This window comes from Monodelphis domestica, chromosome 1, assembly GCF_027887165.1.
Source record: "Monodelphis domestica isolate mMonDom1 chromosome 1, mMonDom1.pri, whole genome shotgun sequence".
NCBI lineage: Eukaryota > Metazoa > Chordata > Mammalia > Didelphimorphia > Didelphidae > Monodelphis > Monodelphis domestica.
The window spans coordinates 127,032,704-127,049,681 of NC_077227.1; the positions used below are offsets into that span (position 1 = coordinate 127,032,704).

The 16,978-nt window shown below is 40.3% G+C and overlaps 1 protein-coding gene across 5 annotated transcripts in view; it reads left to right on the forward strand.

The window, feature by feature from the left end:
• Positions 1-568: 568 nt before the first annotated feature.
• RHCG (Rh family C glycoprotein) overlaps positions 569-16,978 on the forward strand; it is a 37,213-nt gene continuing 20,803 nt past the window's right edge. For 3 of the 5 annotated variants that reach the window (XM_007479347.3, XM_007479346.3, XM_001369939.4), the window contains exons 1-2: positions 3,467-3,781; positions 15,730-15,916. In XM_007479347.3, coding sequence (XP_007479409.1) covers positions 3,595-3,781; positions 15,730-15,916 — 374 coding nt within the window. In that variant the 5' untranslated portion in view covers positions 3,467-3,594. Of the gene's footprint in view, positions 727-2,738; positions 3,096-3,466; positions 3,782-15,729; positions 15,917-16,978 lie in introns of those variants that run through there. The other 2 variants (XM_056806508.1, XM_007479349.3) reach the window with 2 other exon arrangements.

Sequence of the window (16,978 nt, forward strand, 5' to 3'; positions counted from 1 at the left end):
CCTTTTGTTATGGTGTCCATATTTACCAAATTTAAAAATGGAAATATAGTCTGACATCCTTATTGCAAAACTTCAGTAAATATATACTTTATTTTCTTGAAATTTCAGCTATCTTGGAAAATGTGGGATGTCTGATCAGTATCTCCATATATTTTTGTTGTAGTTTAGTCAATTAGTCATGTCTGACTCTTTATGATATCATTTGGGATTTTCTTAGCAAAGATACTAGAGTGGCTTTTCATTTCCTTCTTCAGTTTATTTTACAGATGAGGAAACAGAGGAAAGCAGAGTTAAGTGACTTGCCCAGGGTCACATTTACTTGCCCAGTAAATGTCTGAGATTCCATTTGAACTCAGGTCTTCCTTAATCTGGAGTTAACACTCTATCCACTAAGACACCTAACTGCCCATCCCCATATATTGTTGTTTGTCCTTCATTTTTGGAAGAGGACCAATGCTATGGAGAGGTGACTTCTTGACTTGTGCATGAATTGGATTTAAGTGAGGCAGAACTGCAAAGTCATTTTCCTCTTCCAGAGTCATCAAAACCCAGTGGCAAGCAGTGGCAAGACAAATGTCAAGATGACTGGTGATGGCCCAGGATGAAGTGAATAATACCTGCTTCAGTTGCCTTCATGACAGTTGGAACCAATTATTCTCATCCATCCATTATACTGGGTGAAGTCTTCGCCTGCTTGGGGTAGATCTCCCAGGGCTGTCTCAACAGGTTTGTGGCCAATTGGTTACTCTCAACCTCTGCTACTAGGGTGTGGCCACCATTCATTCTGTAGTTTCTTGGAGCTATAAGTGAATTAAATTCAGGAAGAAAAGAACCAGAACAGATACTAGAGACCTTGCTCAGGGTTGGAATAAGTTGTTTCTCCAGCCAAAAATAATAAGGATCCTTTGCCAAGTGATCTTTTTCTTCATCAGACTATATTAGGTCTGACTAGCTATAGGTTAGATGGAGTGGGCAGTCTGTGATCATCTAGGGTGAGTAGTGCAATGACTGCTGGCTTAGGGGAAGCCCAGTCTCACAGCATCAGTGCCAGTAGCAGGAAGGGTAAACAATTCCTGTTTTGATTCATCTAGAAATCGTTTTCCTCCCCACTCACATCCCTGGCTCCAAGTTGCTGAAGCAGGAGCCCTGCCCGGTTTGTCTGCTTGCTGTGAATAGTCATCATGTTCAATTATTCAGCAAGCCTCAGTGATAACACATAGACTTCAGGCAAATGAGCAGGAGGTGGAAACCACAGACTCTTCCAACAAACCTTTAATTAGTTAGGCAAATCAGGGCAATAGAACTTCCTAAAGAACTGGCATCTACCCCAGTCCCATATGAGCACCTTAGAGGATGAGTTCACTTACATGTACTTGTCTGGAGAGACTTGAGGCAAGGGAGGCCAATATGGAGGCTTTTCTAGGAGTCCAGGTGATAAGTGACAAAGGCTTGAACTAAGACGGTGTGGGGAGGGTTTGATATGGGAAATTTATGGAGAGACTTTTCTGACTGAGGAAGCAGACTCTCTGGGAATCATGGTCTTACCCCAATACATCTATCCAGTCCTGAGGATCCAGATGAAAGCAGTTATTAGTTTCAAGGATACTGGATTTCAGTATAGGGATGCTACTGAGAGGATACTGGTCCTCAGCCTTTGAAAAATGATATGCCTCTCCCTAAAGGGAATTTATTTTACAAACATTCTCATAGATTTTCCAAGTCATGTAATTTATTTTTCTAACCCTTAGTAACAACTTAAGACAGAAGGCAAATAGGGTTAAAGGATTTGCTGAGATCATACAGCTAGGAAACATCTGGATTCAGATTTGAACTCAGATCCTCCCAACTCCCGGTCTGGCTCTTTATCCACCATGCCACCTCACCGCCCTAAGTCACATAATGTTTAAACTTTCCTTATGTTTTAAAACTTTTTCATTCCAGCTCCAATTCATATTTTTGTGACTCTTATTGGGCTAGACCATGTTGGTGAACTTATGGCATGTGTGCTGGAGCATGCCAGAGGGGGGGCTGTTCTCTTCCCCCTCTCCACACATACCTGAGGACATTTCTCATATGACCCATCTAACCCTAACCCTCTGCCCAGCAGTCCAATGAAAACTCTTCCTCCTTCCCCTATCAGGGATAAGGCAGGGGGAGGGGGGGCTCACATGGATGTGAGGATTGAAGCTTGGGCGCTCCATCTCTAAAGTCTCTAAAAGATTTGCCATCGCTGACCTCACTTTTGTTATCAGTCTAAAATTAACTAAGCTCTCTCAGTTATCACTTCTAGGAACAATCAACTAGATAACTTATTAAGCCTCTACTGAATGCTTACTATTAGTCCTCGGATCTATGGGGAACACTAAGAAGTATAAGATATGGTCCCAACTATATAAAGAGCTTATTTCAATTAGTCCTTGGTAGTTTGGTCCCTGATAAGAAAAGAGACAATAGCAGTAGGCTATTTTTGGCACAGTGACTTATTCAGGACAGGCTTTGGCATCAGTTGTATTTTATCTGAATTGGGGAGAGGTGAGGGCAGGATGGAGGGGGAAATCCTCAGGAGGTCATCGTTGCCTCCCTATCCTGAAACTAGAGGGGTGGAAAACCTGGCAGGCTTAGCTACATCGTAGTGGTGATTTTAGAGAAGTAGAAAGGATGGGGCTGGAGGGAATCAGACAATTTTAGCATAAACAAGGATAGGAGGGCCAAGCCTAGCTCCAATCTTTCCTCAACAGGCCCATCATCCTTGTACTGCCTACTTTGTCCTGAAATAGGAACTCGTGAAAAACTTCTGCACTGGAGTGAACTGAAGAATTTTTTGGGACCCCAAGCCCCGATGAATCCCTTAAGACTCACATTTTACCCAAAGCATTGATGTAGGAGGGAAAAGAATACAGGATTTCCCTTCTCTATATTCCAGTGGTTGGCACATGACAACCTTCATACTTCTACTAGGAAAAAAAAAGAATTTCAAAAAGACCCAGAAATGAGACCCAAAGAAACCCCAAGATCTGTATTCCCTCTCTTCTCTTCCTTACCAAGTCAGAATCATTCTCAAAACTTCCTCTTAACTAGAGGCCGCTGGAAATATGGTGAGTAAAGGTGGTAGCATTGCTTACTCCCAGGACTAACAGCTCTTTAGTTGGTACCTCTTGACCTTTCTCTTCCTCTTCTTCTCCATCATCGGGGGGAGCAGTGGCCAAATGCAGGAGACTTCTCCCTCCTAAAGTCAAATGGAAGGCTGATGAACCCCTGTCCTGTGTTAGCAGCACACAAGGCCAGATCTTGAGGGCTCCTAGTGTGACCACAGGTCTCCCACTGAGAGTAGTCCAAGAACCGGTCCCCAGCAGCCCCATCTCTGAGCAGGAGGCAAACGGAGAGGGCTCATAAGCTTGCTTAGTTGCTCTGCAATGTGATCCCTGCCCTCCTTGGCCACACCCCCTGTCCCTGAGTTATAAGATCTCCTTTTCCCTCAAAGTCAGCAGAGCACCCAGGCTGCCCCCCTCTTGATACTCCGAGGCTCCATCTCCTCTCCCGAGTGCCTGTAGCTGGGTTGCCAGGCCAGGCGAGGAGCTAGGGCAATCACCCAAGATGGCTTGGAATACTAACCTTCGGTGGCGCCTGCCACTAACCTGCTTCATCCTACAGGTGATCATGGTGGTCCTTTTTGGGGTCTTTGTGCGCTACAATCCGGAGGCTGATGCCCACTGGAATGAGGAGAAGAAGAAACACAACATTTCTAGCGATGTAGAGAATGACTTCTACTACCGGTACCCAAGTAAGTAGAAATACAGGAGTAGTCCTTGAGGCAACTGGCAAACACCCTTCTCTGGCATTCTCTGGAAACCTCTGACTCTCTACTTGGCCAGCCTCCCCTTTCCACTTCTAGGCAATCCCTCCACCTCCACATTTGGCTTGGGCAACACCCTTTAGTCTTCAGGACTGGGCTCAGAAGGAGGTTCAGAAGGTTCAGATGCCGACTCTGCCCCCTTGGTTCCTATACCGGGAAGGCGGGATAGTGGAAACTGGTTGACCAAAATAAGAGCAGAGGCAGAAAGAAGGATAAGGAGCAGATATAGGTTGTGGCTTTTTTCTTCAGAAGAAAAGGTTAAGAGGAAACAATGCTAAATTAATTTTCATCCTCTCTCTGCCCTTTAAGAATGTTCTTTCTTTGACAGCAAACCTTGCCTCACGTTTGGTACAACCAAGTTACTTACTGTACCTGGAAAAATCCTAGGGAATGAAAGAGTGTGTGTGTGCAGGTCTGAGCCTTCAGGATATAACAGTAGTTCAAGTTATTGGGGGGGAGGAAGCAGTCAATATTGGACTCAAAGGACTCAGATTGGATTCCTGGCTCTGCTACTTTGGGTCACATGCCAATCATTTCATGGGGGGGGGGGGGATGATTGAATTAAATTAGATGATCTCAATTTTTTTTAATTTGGAAATTTTTATTTAATTAATTAATTTAGAATTTTCCATGGTTACATGATTCGTGTTCTTTCCCTCCCTGCCCCCATCCCCCTTCCATAGCTGATGCGAAATTCCACGAGGTTTTACATGTGTCATTGAAATGATCTCTAATTTGACTGGTTCAGGATTAGGGTCCACAAACAAGGAGTTTGTGAGTAGATTTCAGGGGATCAGTGAATTTGAATGGAAAAAGTTCCATCTTTATTTTGCCTTAATTGGTTTCCTTTACAATCCTATATATTTCTTTTACTCATTTAACATTATTCTGAGAAAGGTCCATAGGCTTTACCAGACTGCCAAAGGGGTCCATGACACAAACAAGTTAAGAATTCTTGAACAAGATGGTCTTTTCCAAACTCAAAAATCTACGATCTCAGAAGTTGGGGGGGGGGGGATGAGAAAAAAGAAGAATATAGCAAAGGGTCAACAGAATATAGCAAGGGTAACTTCTTGACCTGGTCTCCCCCACGTCCTTCTATTACCCCTACAAACATCCTTACATATGATCAGAAATTAGCCAGTGGGTTTTGTTTTTACCTCACTCTTGGATTTTTGGTTCATATGACTGCAACAAGTGTATGAGGGTGGTCTGATTCTTGGGAAGTACATGGAGAATGCTCCTTGGCAAAAAGCCAAGGACTGCCAGAATTTGATTTGTGAGAATTCCATATGAGATCAGAACATGGCAGTAGTGGGGCCAGGAGGAAGTGGAAACTCCACATTTTCCTAGCCATCCCCTTTGACTTGGTGGGGGGAGATAAGGACCCAGAAGAAACTTTTTTCATCAGATTTCTGGCCTGAACTTGGTGGGTAGAAAAGCTTTCTGTGCCTGTTCTGAGAATGAGTGAAGCAAAAAGGCAATTAGGTTTTGGATACTTGGAAAGAAGTGGGGGTGGGATAGGGGAAGATATTTATTTTGTAGCATGAGAATCTTGTATTTAGGATCAGAATATGAAGTCTGGAGAAAGAGATCCATATATCCTTTACTTACCCAAGGTACAAAGAGTCCACAGTAGGCTGACACATGCCACTCTACACAGACCTTAGACAAAAATATAAAGTAAGAATCTTCCTTTTCTTTTCCATGTTCTTATCTTTCTTCAGATCTTCACCCAGATCTGCCCTCACTCTCACTTTAACTGAAGCAGATAACATTTAAGGTCTTAACTCCACCTGTGGGTATTTGCATTTTAATGGAGGATTCGTGAACATAAAATGCCAAAGGAATTCATCTCTAATGGTGGAATTTCAGATGCTGTCATGATAAGGACCAAAAATACCCTTTCCCCTTCTAAGCCCAACTCTGCCAAACGTGTACAATCTGGCTTTAACAGAGGTAACGTGTGACTTGGTGTCTCTGTCTTAAATGCTTGAATCAGAGGAACCAGAGAGCACTGGAGGTTGTGGAACTGAACAATGAAGGAACACATTGATCTTTTCCTACCAAACTGGTTTCTTGATTTCAGTTTTCTACTCCTTCTAGTCAAGAGGGAGTGTAACCATTTCAATAGGTTGGGAGGGTCAGAGGATTTTTGCTTATTTTCAATTCTTGGCAAGAGACTGCTAACACCTGTGGAGGAGCTTCCTCTTCATCCTTTCATCCTTCATTCAGTTCTGTGCCTGGCCTCCCTGCCTCCTCTTCCCCCCCCCCCCCCTTGATCCATTAGTGGGGAGAGTTTTTCTCAGTTGCTTTCCCTGGAAAGATCAGTTCAATCAGGCTCAGGTCCCATAAGGAAGGGGTGGTGGAGGGGGTAGATTTACCTACAGTGTGCTAGTAGTCAGAGCAGCCAGCTGAGGAATACCTCTGGAGAACTTCATCTTAATCCCATTGTTAATTGGAGAGGATTGGCTACAGAGCTCTCTTACACCAGCGATGGTCCCTGATGAAGCCTGGGTCAGCTGAGGGCAGGAGTCCAGGGAAGGCTGATATTGATGACAGTGTAGAGTGCAATAGGAGATGAGAACCAGGATGACTAGGGAGCTAGAGACACACAAAAAGGAGTTAAAAGAACAGATGAGAGAACAGCTGGGTGGCTCAGTGGACAAAGAGCCAGGTCTGGAGATCCTGGGCTCTAATCTGACCTCAGATACTTCCAGACTCTGTGACCTTGGGCAAGTCACTTAACCCTAATTGCCTGGTCTTTACCACTCCTCTGCCTTGGAATGGATACTTAGTATAAATAAAAGTCAAAAGATAAGGGTTTATCAAAAGGAAACAAACAAACAAAACCAGATGAACAAAGGATCTACTTGGTGGAGGAGAAAACGGATGACATGATAGTTGTCCTTAAATAGTTCTAGATGGATTAAGAGGTAGCATAGCATGGGGGAATGAACCCTGGATTTAGAGTCCTAAAATGTCCATCTGGGTTTGTTAGTCAATCAATATCTGTATAACCTTTTATCCAAGTCATTTTCCCTTTCTGGGTCTCATTTTTCTCATCTATAAAAGAAAGGGGTTTGATTAGCTGACCTTTGAGGTCCTTTCCAGTTCTAAATCTAAAGTTATGATATTGGAATTATTGGACTTAATTTGGTGTAGCACTAGAAACTGTATCTGGTACCAAGGAGAGAAAGGTAGAAGGAGGCAGATTCTGGTTTAATTTAGAAAATCTTCTAACAGAGCTAACCAATAATGGAAAGGATTTCGATGGAAACCCCTCATCAGTAAAAGCATTAACATTTTTTTTATTTGAAAAATTTTAATTAAGAATATTTTTTTGGCAGAATAAAATCGACAGAGATTTGCACATAGCCAGAATAATGAGTTAAAATAACAGACTGGGGTGATTTCTCTCCGTCCTGCCCAGCGTCTTGCACCAGCCGTGATCATGCCCAAGGGCCATTGTCCCACTCCTTGACTGATACATCGAGGCTGCTTACTTGAAGCACAGTTTGTGCATGAGCATAATAACGTCTGGTTATACCTGTGCTTTGGAATTGGAGGCAGATAGAAGAAGAACAGAGTTAGGGGGAAATGTGGAGATTCTGCTCTCTGAATAAGACTATCCACTGTCCTCAGGATTGGCCTGGGGAAATCAGGTGTTTTTATTACCCACTAAAGACTACCACATATTTGCCCAGTGCCATTCCAGCTCTGTTAATTACTATAGAAGTGATTGGGCAAATCATTTTATATCTCTGGGTGTTGATTTCCTCAACTGTAGGTAGTCAGAGACGTAGACTTGTAGTCAAATCTTGCCTCAGAAAATTTACTAGCTATCAATTACTTGATTGAGTCTGTCTCTCTCAGACTCAGTTTCCTCATCTATAAAATGGGGGCTGATAATAACACCTCTATTGCAGTTTGCTGTGGAGGATCAAATGAAATAATGCATGTAAAATTCAGTAGAACTTTGAAAACTAACTGTGGGAGTAAAAACGCCAAAGAAAAACAACTGCTTGATTACATGGGTCGAGGGGATATGATTGGGGATGTAGACTGTAAATGAACATCCTAGTGCAAACATCAACAGCATGGAAATGGGTTCTGATCAAGGACACTTATGGGAGGGGTCGGGGGAGGAGAGGGAGGAATAGAACATGATTTTTGTAACCAAGGAATAATGTTTGAAATTGACCAAATAAAAAAAGAATGTTAAAAAAAAGAACTTTGAAAACTAGAGTGCTAAAGATAATGGTAGCTAAGAGGAAATATTATCGAAGGTTCCTTCCAGCTCTAAATCTTATGGACCTATATTGAATAACCTGAATTTTTTTTTAAAACCCTTACCTTCCATCTTGGAATCAATATTGTGTATTGGTTCCAATGCAGAAGAGTGGTAAGGGTTAGACAATGGGGGTTAAGTGACTTGCCCAGGATCACACAGCTGGGAAGTGTCTGAGGCCACATTTGAACACAGGACCTCCCATCTCTAGGCCTGGCTCTCAATCCACTGAGTTAACCAGCTGCCCCCAATAACCTGAATTTTTGCAGCATATAGGAGAAAGCAATGGTGGCCTATTAGCACTGTGAACTGCCTCAAGGTCTGCAATTTTAAGGACTAATTGCTCTGTGAGGTCTTCCAACTTTGGTCAGGACAGGGTCACTGGAGATGAGACCACAGAAAAATCATGCAAGGGCTCCCTCCTCAGAAAGGCTTATCATATGCCCACATCCAAGAGGCTAGATCTTCTTTTTGCCGGTAGGAAGGCTAAGGGCAGTTTGGGCAGGAAGATCCACATCAATGTGGAAGAATGATTTTCCTATGAAAAACCATTAATCTATAGAAAAATTCAAATGGTGCATACAAATAAAAGACAGTCTACAACTAACTTCAATGATTTGGGGGTGAAGAAGAAGTGTTGGAAGTGGAAAGAAGGAAGGGAACAAGCACTTATTAAGTTTCCACTATGTGTGAGACAACTGTTAAATTTAAGAGGTTTACAATACTATCTCCTCTGATCCTGACAACAGCTCTGTGCTATATAAATGCTATTATCCCCATTTTACAGTTTGAGGAAACTAAGGCAGCCAGAGGTTAAGTGACTTGCCCAGGGTCACACAGCTAGTAAATGTCTGAGGTCAAATTTGAACTCATGCTTTCCTGACTTCAGCCCAGCACTCTATCCACTAAAAGAGAAATGTAAAAAGTTCAACTCACTATAAGACTTAAGAATAGGAAACAGAGAGGTTTAATAAATTCAGTTCGATTAAAAAACATTCCTAAAAGGTTTATTCTGTGCAAGGCTCTGGGTATACAAAGACAAAAACCAAAAGGATTTCTGCCCTCAAGGAACTTACTTTCTATTGTAACACATAGAGAAGACAATTTTTATAAAAGAGGGAGAATACATTCAGGTCGCTGCCCCCAAGTTGGTGTGGGGGGAATGAGGGAGGAAAGGGAGAGGAAAAAAGAGAAAGAAAGAGGGAGAAAGAGACAGAAATGGAGAGAGAGAGAAGATTGAGTCAGAGAGATCTCCCTGCCTCAAGCGTCTCCCCATCATATTAATCGCCCTAAAACTCCATTCTCTTCCTGTTGCTCCCTCTTGATAAACCTTCATCAGCTCCACCTTTGCTCCTTCTATCTCCTCTGCCTGTCTTCCGCATTTCTCTTCACTTGGCTCTGCCTACTACTCCAATCTATTCTGACCACTTCCCTACATAAACATCACTTCTAGGCAGATACACCCTGTTCGTTGCCTTAACTATTTTGCTTAGTTTCCCTCTTTGCCAGAATACTTTTCTCCACTCATTTAAATTCTATTCATCCTTTAAAGCTTAGCTCAAATTTCTCTTCTTTCTCAAAGCCTTCCTTGATCACTCTTTGTCACATCAATTTCATATTATTCATATGTCCAATATATTCATATAACCCATATACGTCATACTATTATGCACTTGTTGATTGTGCATCTCTCATTTTCCCGATGAAGTTGTAAACTCCTGCCTCTTGCATTTCTTTAGTCACACCCCCACCCCAACTCCAATTTGGCATTCACCTACTGAAATGCTGAGTAATGATCGTTATCATTATAATAACTGAAAATAAATATTTATATAACAATAATAATAAGTGATCATCATAATAACTGATAATAAGTATTTATATAAGGTGTCCTGAAAGTCTTAGTGTAGTTCAAGACTATTTTAATAGCTCAAAAGCTTTAATGATACACTTATTATCACATTTATTCAAGAAAATAAAATATTTTATTTTATGTTATCTAAAAGTAAAAATTAAAGCATCAAATTGTCAATAATAAAAATGTCTTAATAGTTTAAGTTATTTTAAAAAAGCTTAAAACTGCAGTAAGACATCCTATATAATATTCTAAAACTTACAAAGTGCATAACTAAAGCTAATTTGATCCTCATAAAAACCCTGTGAGGTAGAGAGAGCACTCCAGCTACTATTAGCCTCCCTCCCCACTTTAAAAAAATAAATAAATTAGGAAATTGAAGATCCAAAATGTTGTGACTTTCCTATGGTCACAAAGATAACAAATGATTCTAAGACAGAAGGTAAAAGTTAAAAAAAAAAAAACAAAAACCCTGCTCTAGAAACACAGGAACTTTCATACATTATAGTGGGATTTGAACTTGGGTCTTGGCTGACTCTAAGTCCAGGACTCTTTCCTCTCTACCACACTACCTCAAAAAAGTTCAACTAAGGGACACAATAGAATGAAATTGTTGGATTGTCTATAAATGTTTGTTATTCTAACATCTTGAGTTTATATCTATGTAATAAATTAGTTGTACCAACCCCACTGCATTAGAAAATAGAATTTAGAGGTGATCTGACACCCTCATTTTATAGTTAAAGAAACTACTGCCCAGAGAAACTGAGCTCAGATAGTAAATAGGGAGAGAAGATCCATGATTTGAACCCAGTTCCTCAGACTCAAATCTGGTATTTTCCTTTCTAAATCATGCTGCCTCTACTAGTAAAGAACAGGCATTAAATAAAAGCTTTTTAAAATTGAATTGAGAGGAAAGGGCCAGAGAGAGAAGCCAAAACCACTGCTGGAAACTTGCCTCTGGCAAACTGCCTGGCATCTGCTCTTGTGGCCCTGAGAGTGCCACCTCAGAATGAATCACACAGGTAAAGACATCAAGATGGACCTTCACCTAGAAGGCTCAGATTTGTACAAATTTTATTTGTTGATTTAATAGCAAAGCCATAGAAACAGGAAAAAAGCTTTTTGTTTGTTTTAAAAAACTAGCCATAGGTTAGAAGCTAGAGGATTTCCTCAAATCTGGCTAGTATAAAAACAACTATAACCTCATCAGTATGAACAAATATTTAATTAGTGACCACTCTGTTCTAAAAATGAGCAATACTGATATGTCTAAGACACAAGCCATGCCCCCAGGAAACTTATGATCTAGTTGGGGACACAAGACATATATAAAAATATGAATAGCAATAAAGAGAAATAATGGTAAATATTAGAGACTGGATTTGAGCCCAGGTGTCTCTTGACTCTCAAGTCCAACATAATACCATAATGCCCAGATAATCATTAAGTAGCTGTCTTGACGAAAAGAGTCAGTGTAGAACCTGAACCCTGATCATTCTTTTTCATACTAAACATCATTGGATCAGGAGAAAGCAGAAAAGCTGAGTGATTTAATTGCATCCTTCTCTGAACACCTGCCAGGAGCAGGTAGATGCCTCTGTGGATGGAGTCAGGCTTGGAGATAGGAAGTTCAAATCTTACTTCAGATACTTCCTAGATGTGTCACTGAGCCAGTCACTTAGTCCCCATTGCTTCACCCTTGCTGGTCTTCTGCCTTAAAACCAATACACAGTATTGATTCTAGGACAGAAGGTAAAGGTTTTAAAAAATGCCCTAGAAACAAAGGAACTTTCACATAGTATAGTTAATGGAGGTAATTAACAGAAGTAGAAGAGTTTAAGAAGAGGTGGCAAAAATACACCAAAAGAACTATATAGTGGGAAATAAGGTGCCACAGTGGATCAAGCCCCAGACCTGGAATCAGGAGGACTTGAGTTCAAATTTGACCTCAGATACTTTGTACACTGGGCAGGTTGCTGAACCCCATTTGCTTAGCCTTCGCCCTTCTGTCTTAGAGTAATTACTAAAAGAAAAGGTTAAAAAAAACTATACAAGAAAAGTTACTATCACTGATAACCACAATGGTATGGTAACTGATCTAGAACCACATAGCCTGGAGAATGAAATCAAATGGACCTTAGGGAGCATTGCTAACAATAAGGATAGTGAAAATGATGGGATTCCAGCTGAGCTATTTACAATCCTAAAAGATGATATTGTCTAAATACTGCACTCCATATACCAGCAAATCTGGAAAAAAATAATCAGTGGCCAGTGTATTGGAAAAAAAATCAATTTATGGCCCAATCCTAAAGAAGGGCAATGCCAAAGAACATTGATTACAGAATAATTATTCATACTTCATAAACCAGCAAGACTCTCCTCAAGATTCTGCAAGCTAGGCTTCAGTAATTTGTGAATCAAGAATTACAAGAAGTGCAGCCTGGTTTTTAAAGAGGCAGAGGAACTAGAAACCAAATTGCCATCATTTGCTGGATTTTGGAAAAGCAAGAAATTTCCAGAAAAACATTTGTTTCTACTTCATTGACCACACTAAAGCCTTTGACTATGTAGATCACAATAAAATGTGGCAAGTCTTCAAAGAGATGGGAGTATCAGATTCATCTCCTCAGGAACCCTTATGTGAGTCAGTCAAGAAACAACAATTAGACCTGAACATGGAACAACTAATTGGTTTAAGATTGGGAAAGGAGTTCAACAAGGTTGTATCATATACACAATATAGCCTTATCTGTCTTATGTATATGCAGAGTCCATCATGTGAAATACTAGACTGGATGAATCCAAAGCCCGGATAATTCACAGTCTCAGATTTGCATATAATAACAAGATGATGGAAAGTAGAGGAGACTTAACAAACTTGTTGAAGAGAGTGAAAGAGGAGAGTATAAAAGCAATCTTAAAGCTTAACATTAAAAAAAAATATATGGCAACTGATCCCATCCCTTCCTGACAAACAGAGGAAGAAGAAATGGAAGCAATGTCAGAGTTTATATTCTTGGGCTCAAAGATCACTACAGACAGCAACTGTAGTCATGAAATTAAAAGACCCTTGCTCCTTGGAAGGAAAAGTATGGCAATTCTGAACACTAAACTAAAAAGCAAGGACATCATCTTGCCAACAAAAGTCCATGTAGTCAAAGCTTTGTTTTTTCAAACAGTAATATATAGTTATGAGAATTAGACTATGAGGAAAGCTGAGTGCTACAGAATCAGTACTTTTGAATATTGGCTGGAGAAAACCTTTTTTTTAAATTAAATTAAAATTTAAAAAAAATTTTCCCATGATTACAGGATTTTTGTTGTCTCCCTCCCCTCTTCCCTACCAGAGTTGACAAGCAATTTCACTGGGTTATACATATGTTATCACAAAACCTATTTCGATATGTTGTGTAATTTTTTTCTAACCACAGGTATGCAAATGATAAGCAAAATTCCTAGCTATAAAGAAAGAGATTTATTATGGGAGGGCCGATCCCACAACAAAGCTGGACCCCTGGTCATGACCAGAGGACCCCGAGCACTGTGAGAGACCTTCCTTTATACCCCAAAGAATTAGACAACTTTTATACCAGTACAAAAATATACAAAATGGTAATACCCCTCAAAGAATAGAAACACCCAGAAGCAATATTCATTGGTTAGGTCAGCTGGGAAGCACTCCTTATTTGTCCATAGGTTAGGTCAACTAGGAAGCATCCTTATTTGGTACTTCTGACCACCTTTTGACCATTACTTAAGAATCACTTGATGGAAAGGGGGAAGCAGTGGTCCCTGGGCTAATAGTGGGTGGGGATGAGTGGTACCAGGCTCTGAACTAAAGGTCAGGCATCCTGACATATCACAAGTTAGGGTGCCTGATATAGCAACAGTGAAGGGTGGGGCTGGCACTAAGACCTTGCAAAGACAGTTATTTCCTTAATCCTTATACCAGAATATTCACAAAAGCCTGCTAGATTCATGACTTATACTAACTATTTTAGGATTACAATTATGATTATCTCATGACTACTGAAAACATTGAAATCTAATCTTCATATAAGAGAGTAAGGGTCTTTTCCTCTCACACATATTACTCATTTTTGTAATAATCTTTTAAAACCAAAACCCCAAATCATATACCCATGTAAACAAGTGATAAATCATATGTTTTCTTCTGGATTTCTGCTCCCACAGTTCTTTCTCTAGCTGTGGAGAAAACTTTTGAGAGTCCTTTGGACCACAAGATCAAATCAGTCAAAAATTAAAGGAATTAATTTCGAAATTGAAAGGACAAATACTGACACTGAAACTTAAATGCTTTAATCACATAATGAGAAGACAGGAGAAGTCCCTGATATTGGGGAAAATTGAAGGTAAAAGGAGAAAGGGATAGCAGAAGATGATATGGATAGGCAGTATCATGGAAGCAATGAACATGAGCATGAATAGACTCAGGGAGATAGTGAAAGATAGAAGGGTCTTATGTGCTATTGTCCATGGGGTCACAGAGAATGGGATGAACAACTGAATAATAACAGGAGGTAATGAAAGGCAGAGACTTGTAGTGGATAGAGAACATCTCTCTTCAGCCTTTACCCCATACTCAGCTCTATTTATCCTACTTTGGGGAGGTGATGAGATGTACTGGGGAAGAGGAGGTTCCTGAAGCTGATGAAGAAAATAAACAAACATCCAAGACTCTAAGAGATTGGATGCTTTACTTTGAGATCTCACTCCTGCAACTTGGTGTAGCCATTGAATCTCTTCTCATCTTGTTCTAGAACCTGTGTCTCTGATGTCCCTTACCCCTACCCCTATCTTGTAGAGAGATTAAGTCAGCATCCAAGGCTAGGCTCATTTTTACTAAAGGGCTAACCTTTGATTTCTTCTCATTTTAAAAATATATGTTGTTGTTTATTTCATTTTTAAAAGCCCTTATTGTCTGTTTTAGAATCAATACTAAGTATCAGTTCTAAGGGAGAAGAGTGGTAAGGGCTAGGCAAGTGGGTTAAATGACTTGCCCAGGGTCACATAGCTAGGAAGTGTCTGAGACCATTAACAATTCATTAATTTTTTTTTTGAAGTTCAAATTCTCTCCCTTCCTCTCACCTCCACCTTGAGAAGGCAAGTAATTTAATACCAATTATGCATGTAAAGTCATACAAAATATAACATAGGCAAAGAATCCCAATAAAAATAAAGAAATAAAAAAAACAAGCTTCAATCTTCATTCAGGGTTCATCAGTTCCCTTTCTGGAGAGGGGTAGCATTTTTCATCATGGGTCTTGGATCATTGTCTTGATTAGAGTAGCCTCATTTTTACACAATATTGCTGTACTGTGTGGCATTGGGTCCAGTGTTCTCCTCGTTCTGTTCATTTTACTTTGCATGAATTCATATGTCTTCCTTGATTTTTCTGAAACCACTGTCCTCATTTCTTATAGAACAATTAGCTTGATTTCTAAACCTATGATTCCTTCATCTCTATTTTCAAAACTATATTTTGCTCCTTTGGTTTATCTAGCTTTCTCTAGGGAAACACATTGTTCAGGGCAAAGATTCTAGTGGTAGACAAGATGGTAAACCATGAATATGGGTCTAGCCTCAAAGGCAATTCAGGAGACCCATTCATTTATAATAAAGGGCTAAGGGCATAGAGAAACCAAAAACACTTTATAGGTATATTTCCTTTATAATAAAGGTTCCTGACTTTTCTTCCTTCAGGCTTCCAGGATGTCCATGTTATGATATTTGTGGGTTTTGGCTTCCTCATGACCTTCCTGCAACGCTATGGTTTTGGCTCTGTTGGTTTCAATTTCCTTCTTGCGGCTTTTGGAATCCAGTGGGCACTGCTGATGCAAGGCTGGTTCCACTCCTTCCATGATGGCTATATCCTCATTGGTGTGGAGAAGTAAGAGGGACTGGGTGACTGGGGTGGAAGGCTTGGTTTCTGGAGAAGTTTGGGGGGAATGAACCAACCCTCTTGAACATCTTCCCATCACATTTTACAAACATAAAATCTGAAACTAGAGTTTCTTATCTTATAATTCCATTAGTCATTCATTCATCAAGCATTTATTAAGGACCTACTCTGCTCCAGTCATTGTACTAGTTCTTGAGGTCGCCCAAGCAAAACAACAAAAAAAAATCCCAAACCCCAAAGCTGGTACTTGCTCTCAGAGTGTACATTCTTCAAGAGGAAAAAAACAACATGAACCCACATAAATTCAAGCAAAATATACCTAAAGTAAATAGAAGATACTTTTGTGGACACTGACAGTTGGAAGAATCAAGAAAAGATTTGAATAAGAGTTGACATTTGAATTGAGCCTCAAAGGAAGCTTAGCACAGTGCCTGGCACATAGTAGGTGCTTAATAAATGTAATGAAGAAGCAGAGATGATAAGAAATTGCATTCTAAGCATGGAGCAGTGGACAGTTTGAATGAAGGCATTAGGAAAAGTTGGAGGGAGGAATGAAATGTCATCACAAATAACAATAAGCAGCTAGAGATGTAAATGCAAGATGACTTGCTCAGAATCTGATTGAGACAGTGTCTAGCACAGATACCCCATATACCTGGTTCACACATAAATATTTATTAAGTAACTACTATGTACAAAAGACTGCATTAGGGCATTTGCAGGGGAGGAGACATCAATGGGATTTGGATGCTGCAGGAAGTTCTGGCCCTTCTTTAGAGAAAGTTGGAGGGGAAATTTATTCCCCACTCTTTCTGTATTGGGTGTCAGATTGAGTATTGCTCTAACAACATAAGAAATGCCACGCTGAATCAGAATTGTCTAATAGTGGAGCCTTGGATGGGTGGCGATAAAAAATGGTTGCCGATGATATAAATCTCAAAAGTCTAGTAGTGTAAAGAGCATTGGTCTAGGAATCAGGAAAGTAATCATTTGACCTCTCAGTGAGCCTCAATTTCTTCATATATCAAAAGGGAAGAGTAATGTCTTCCC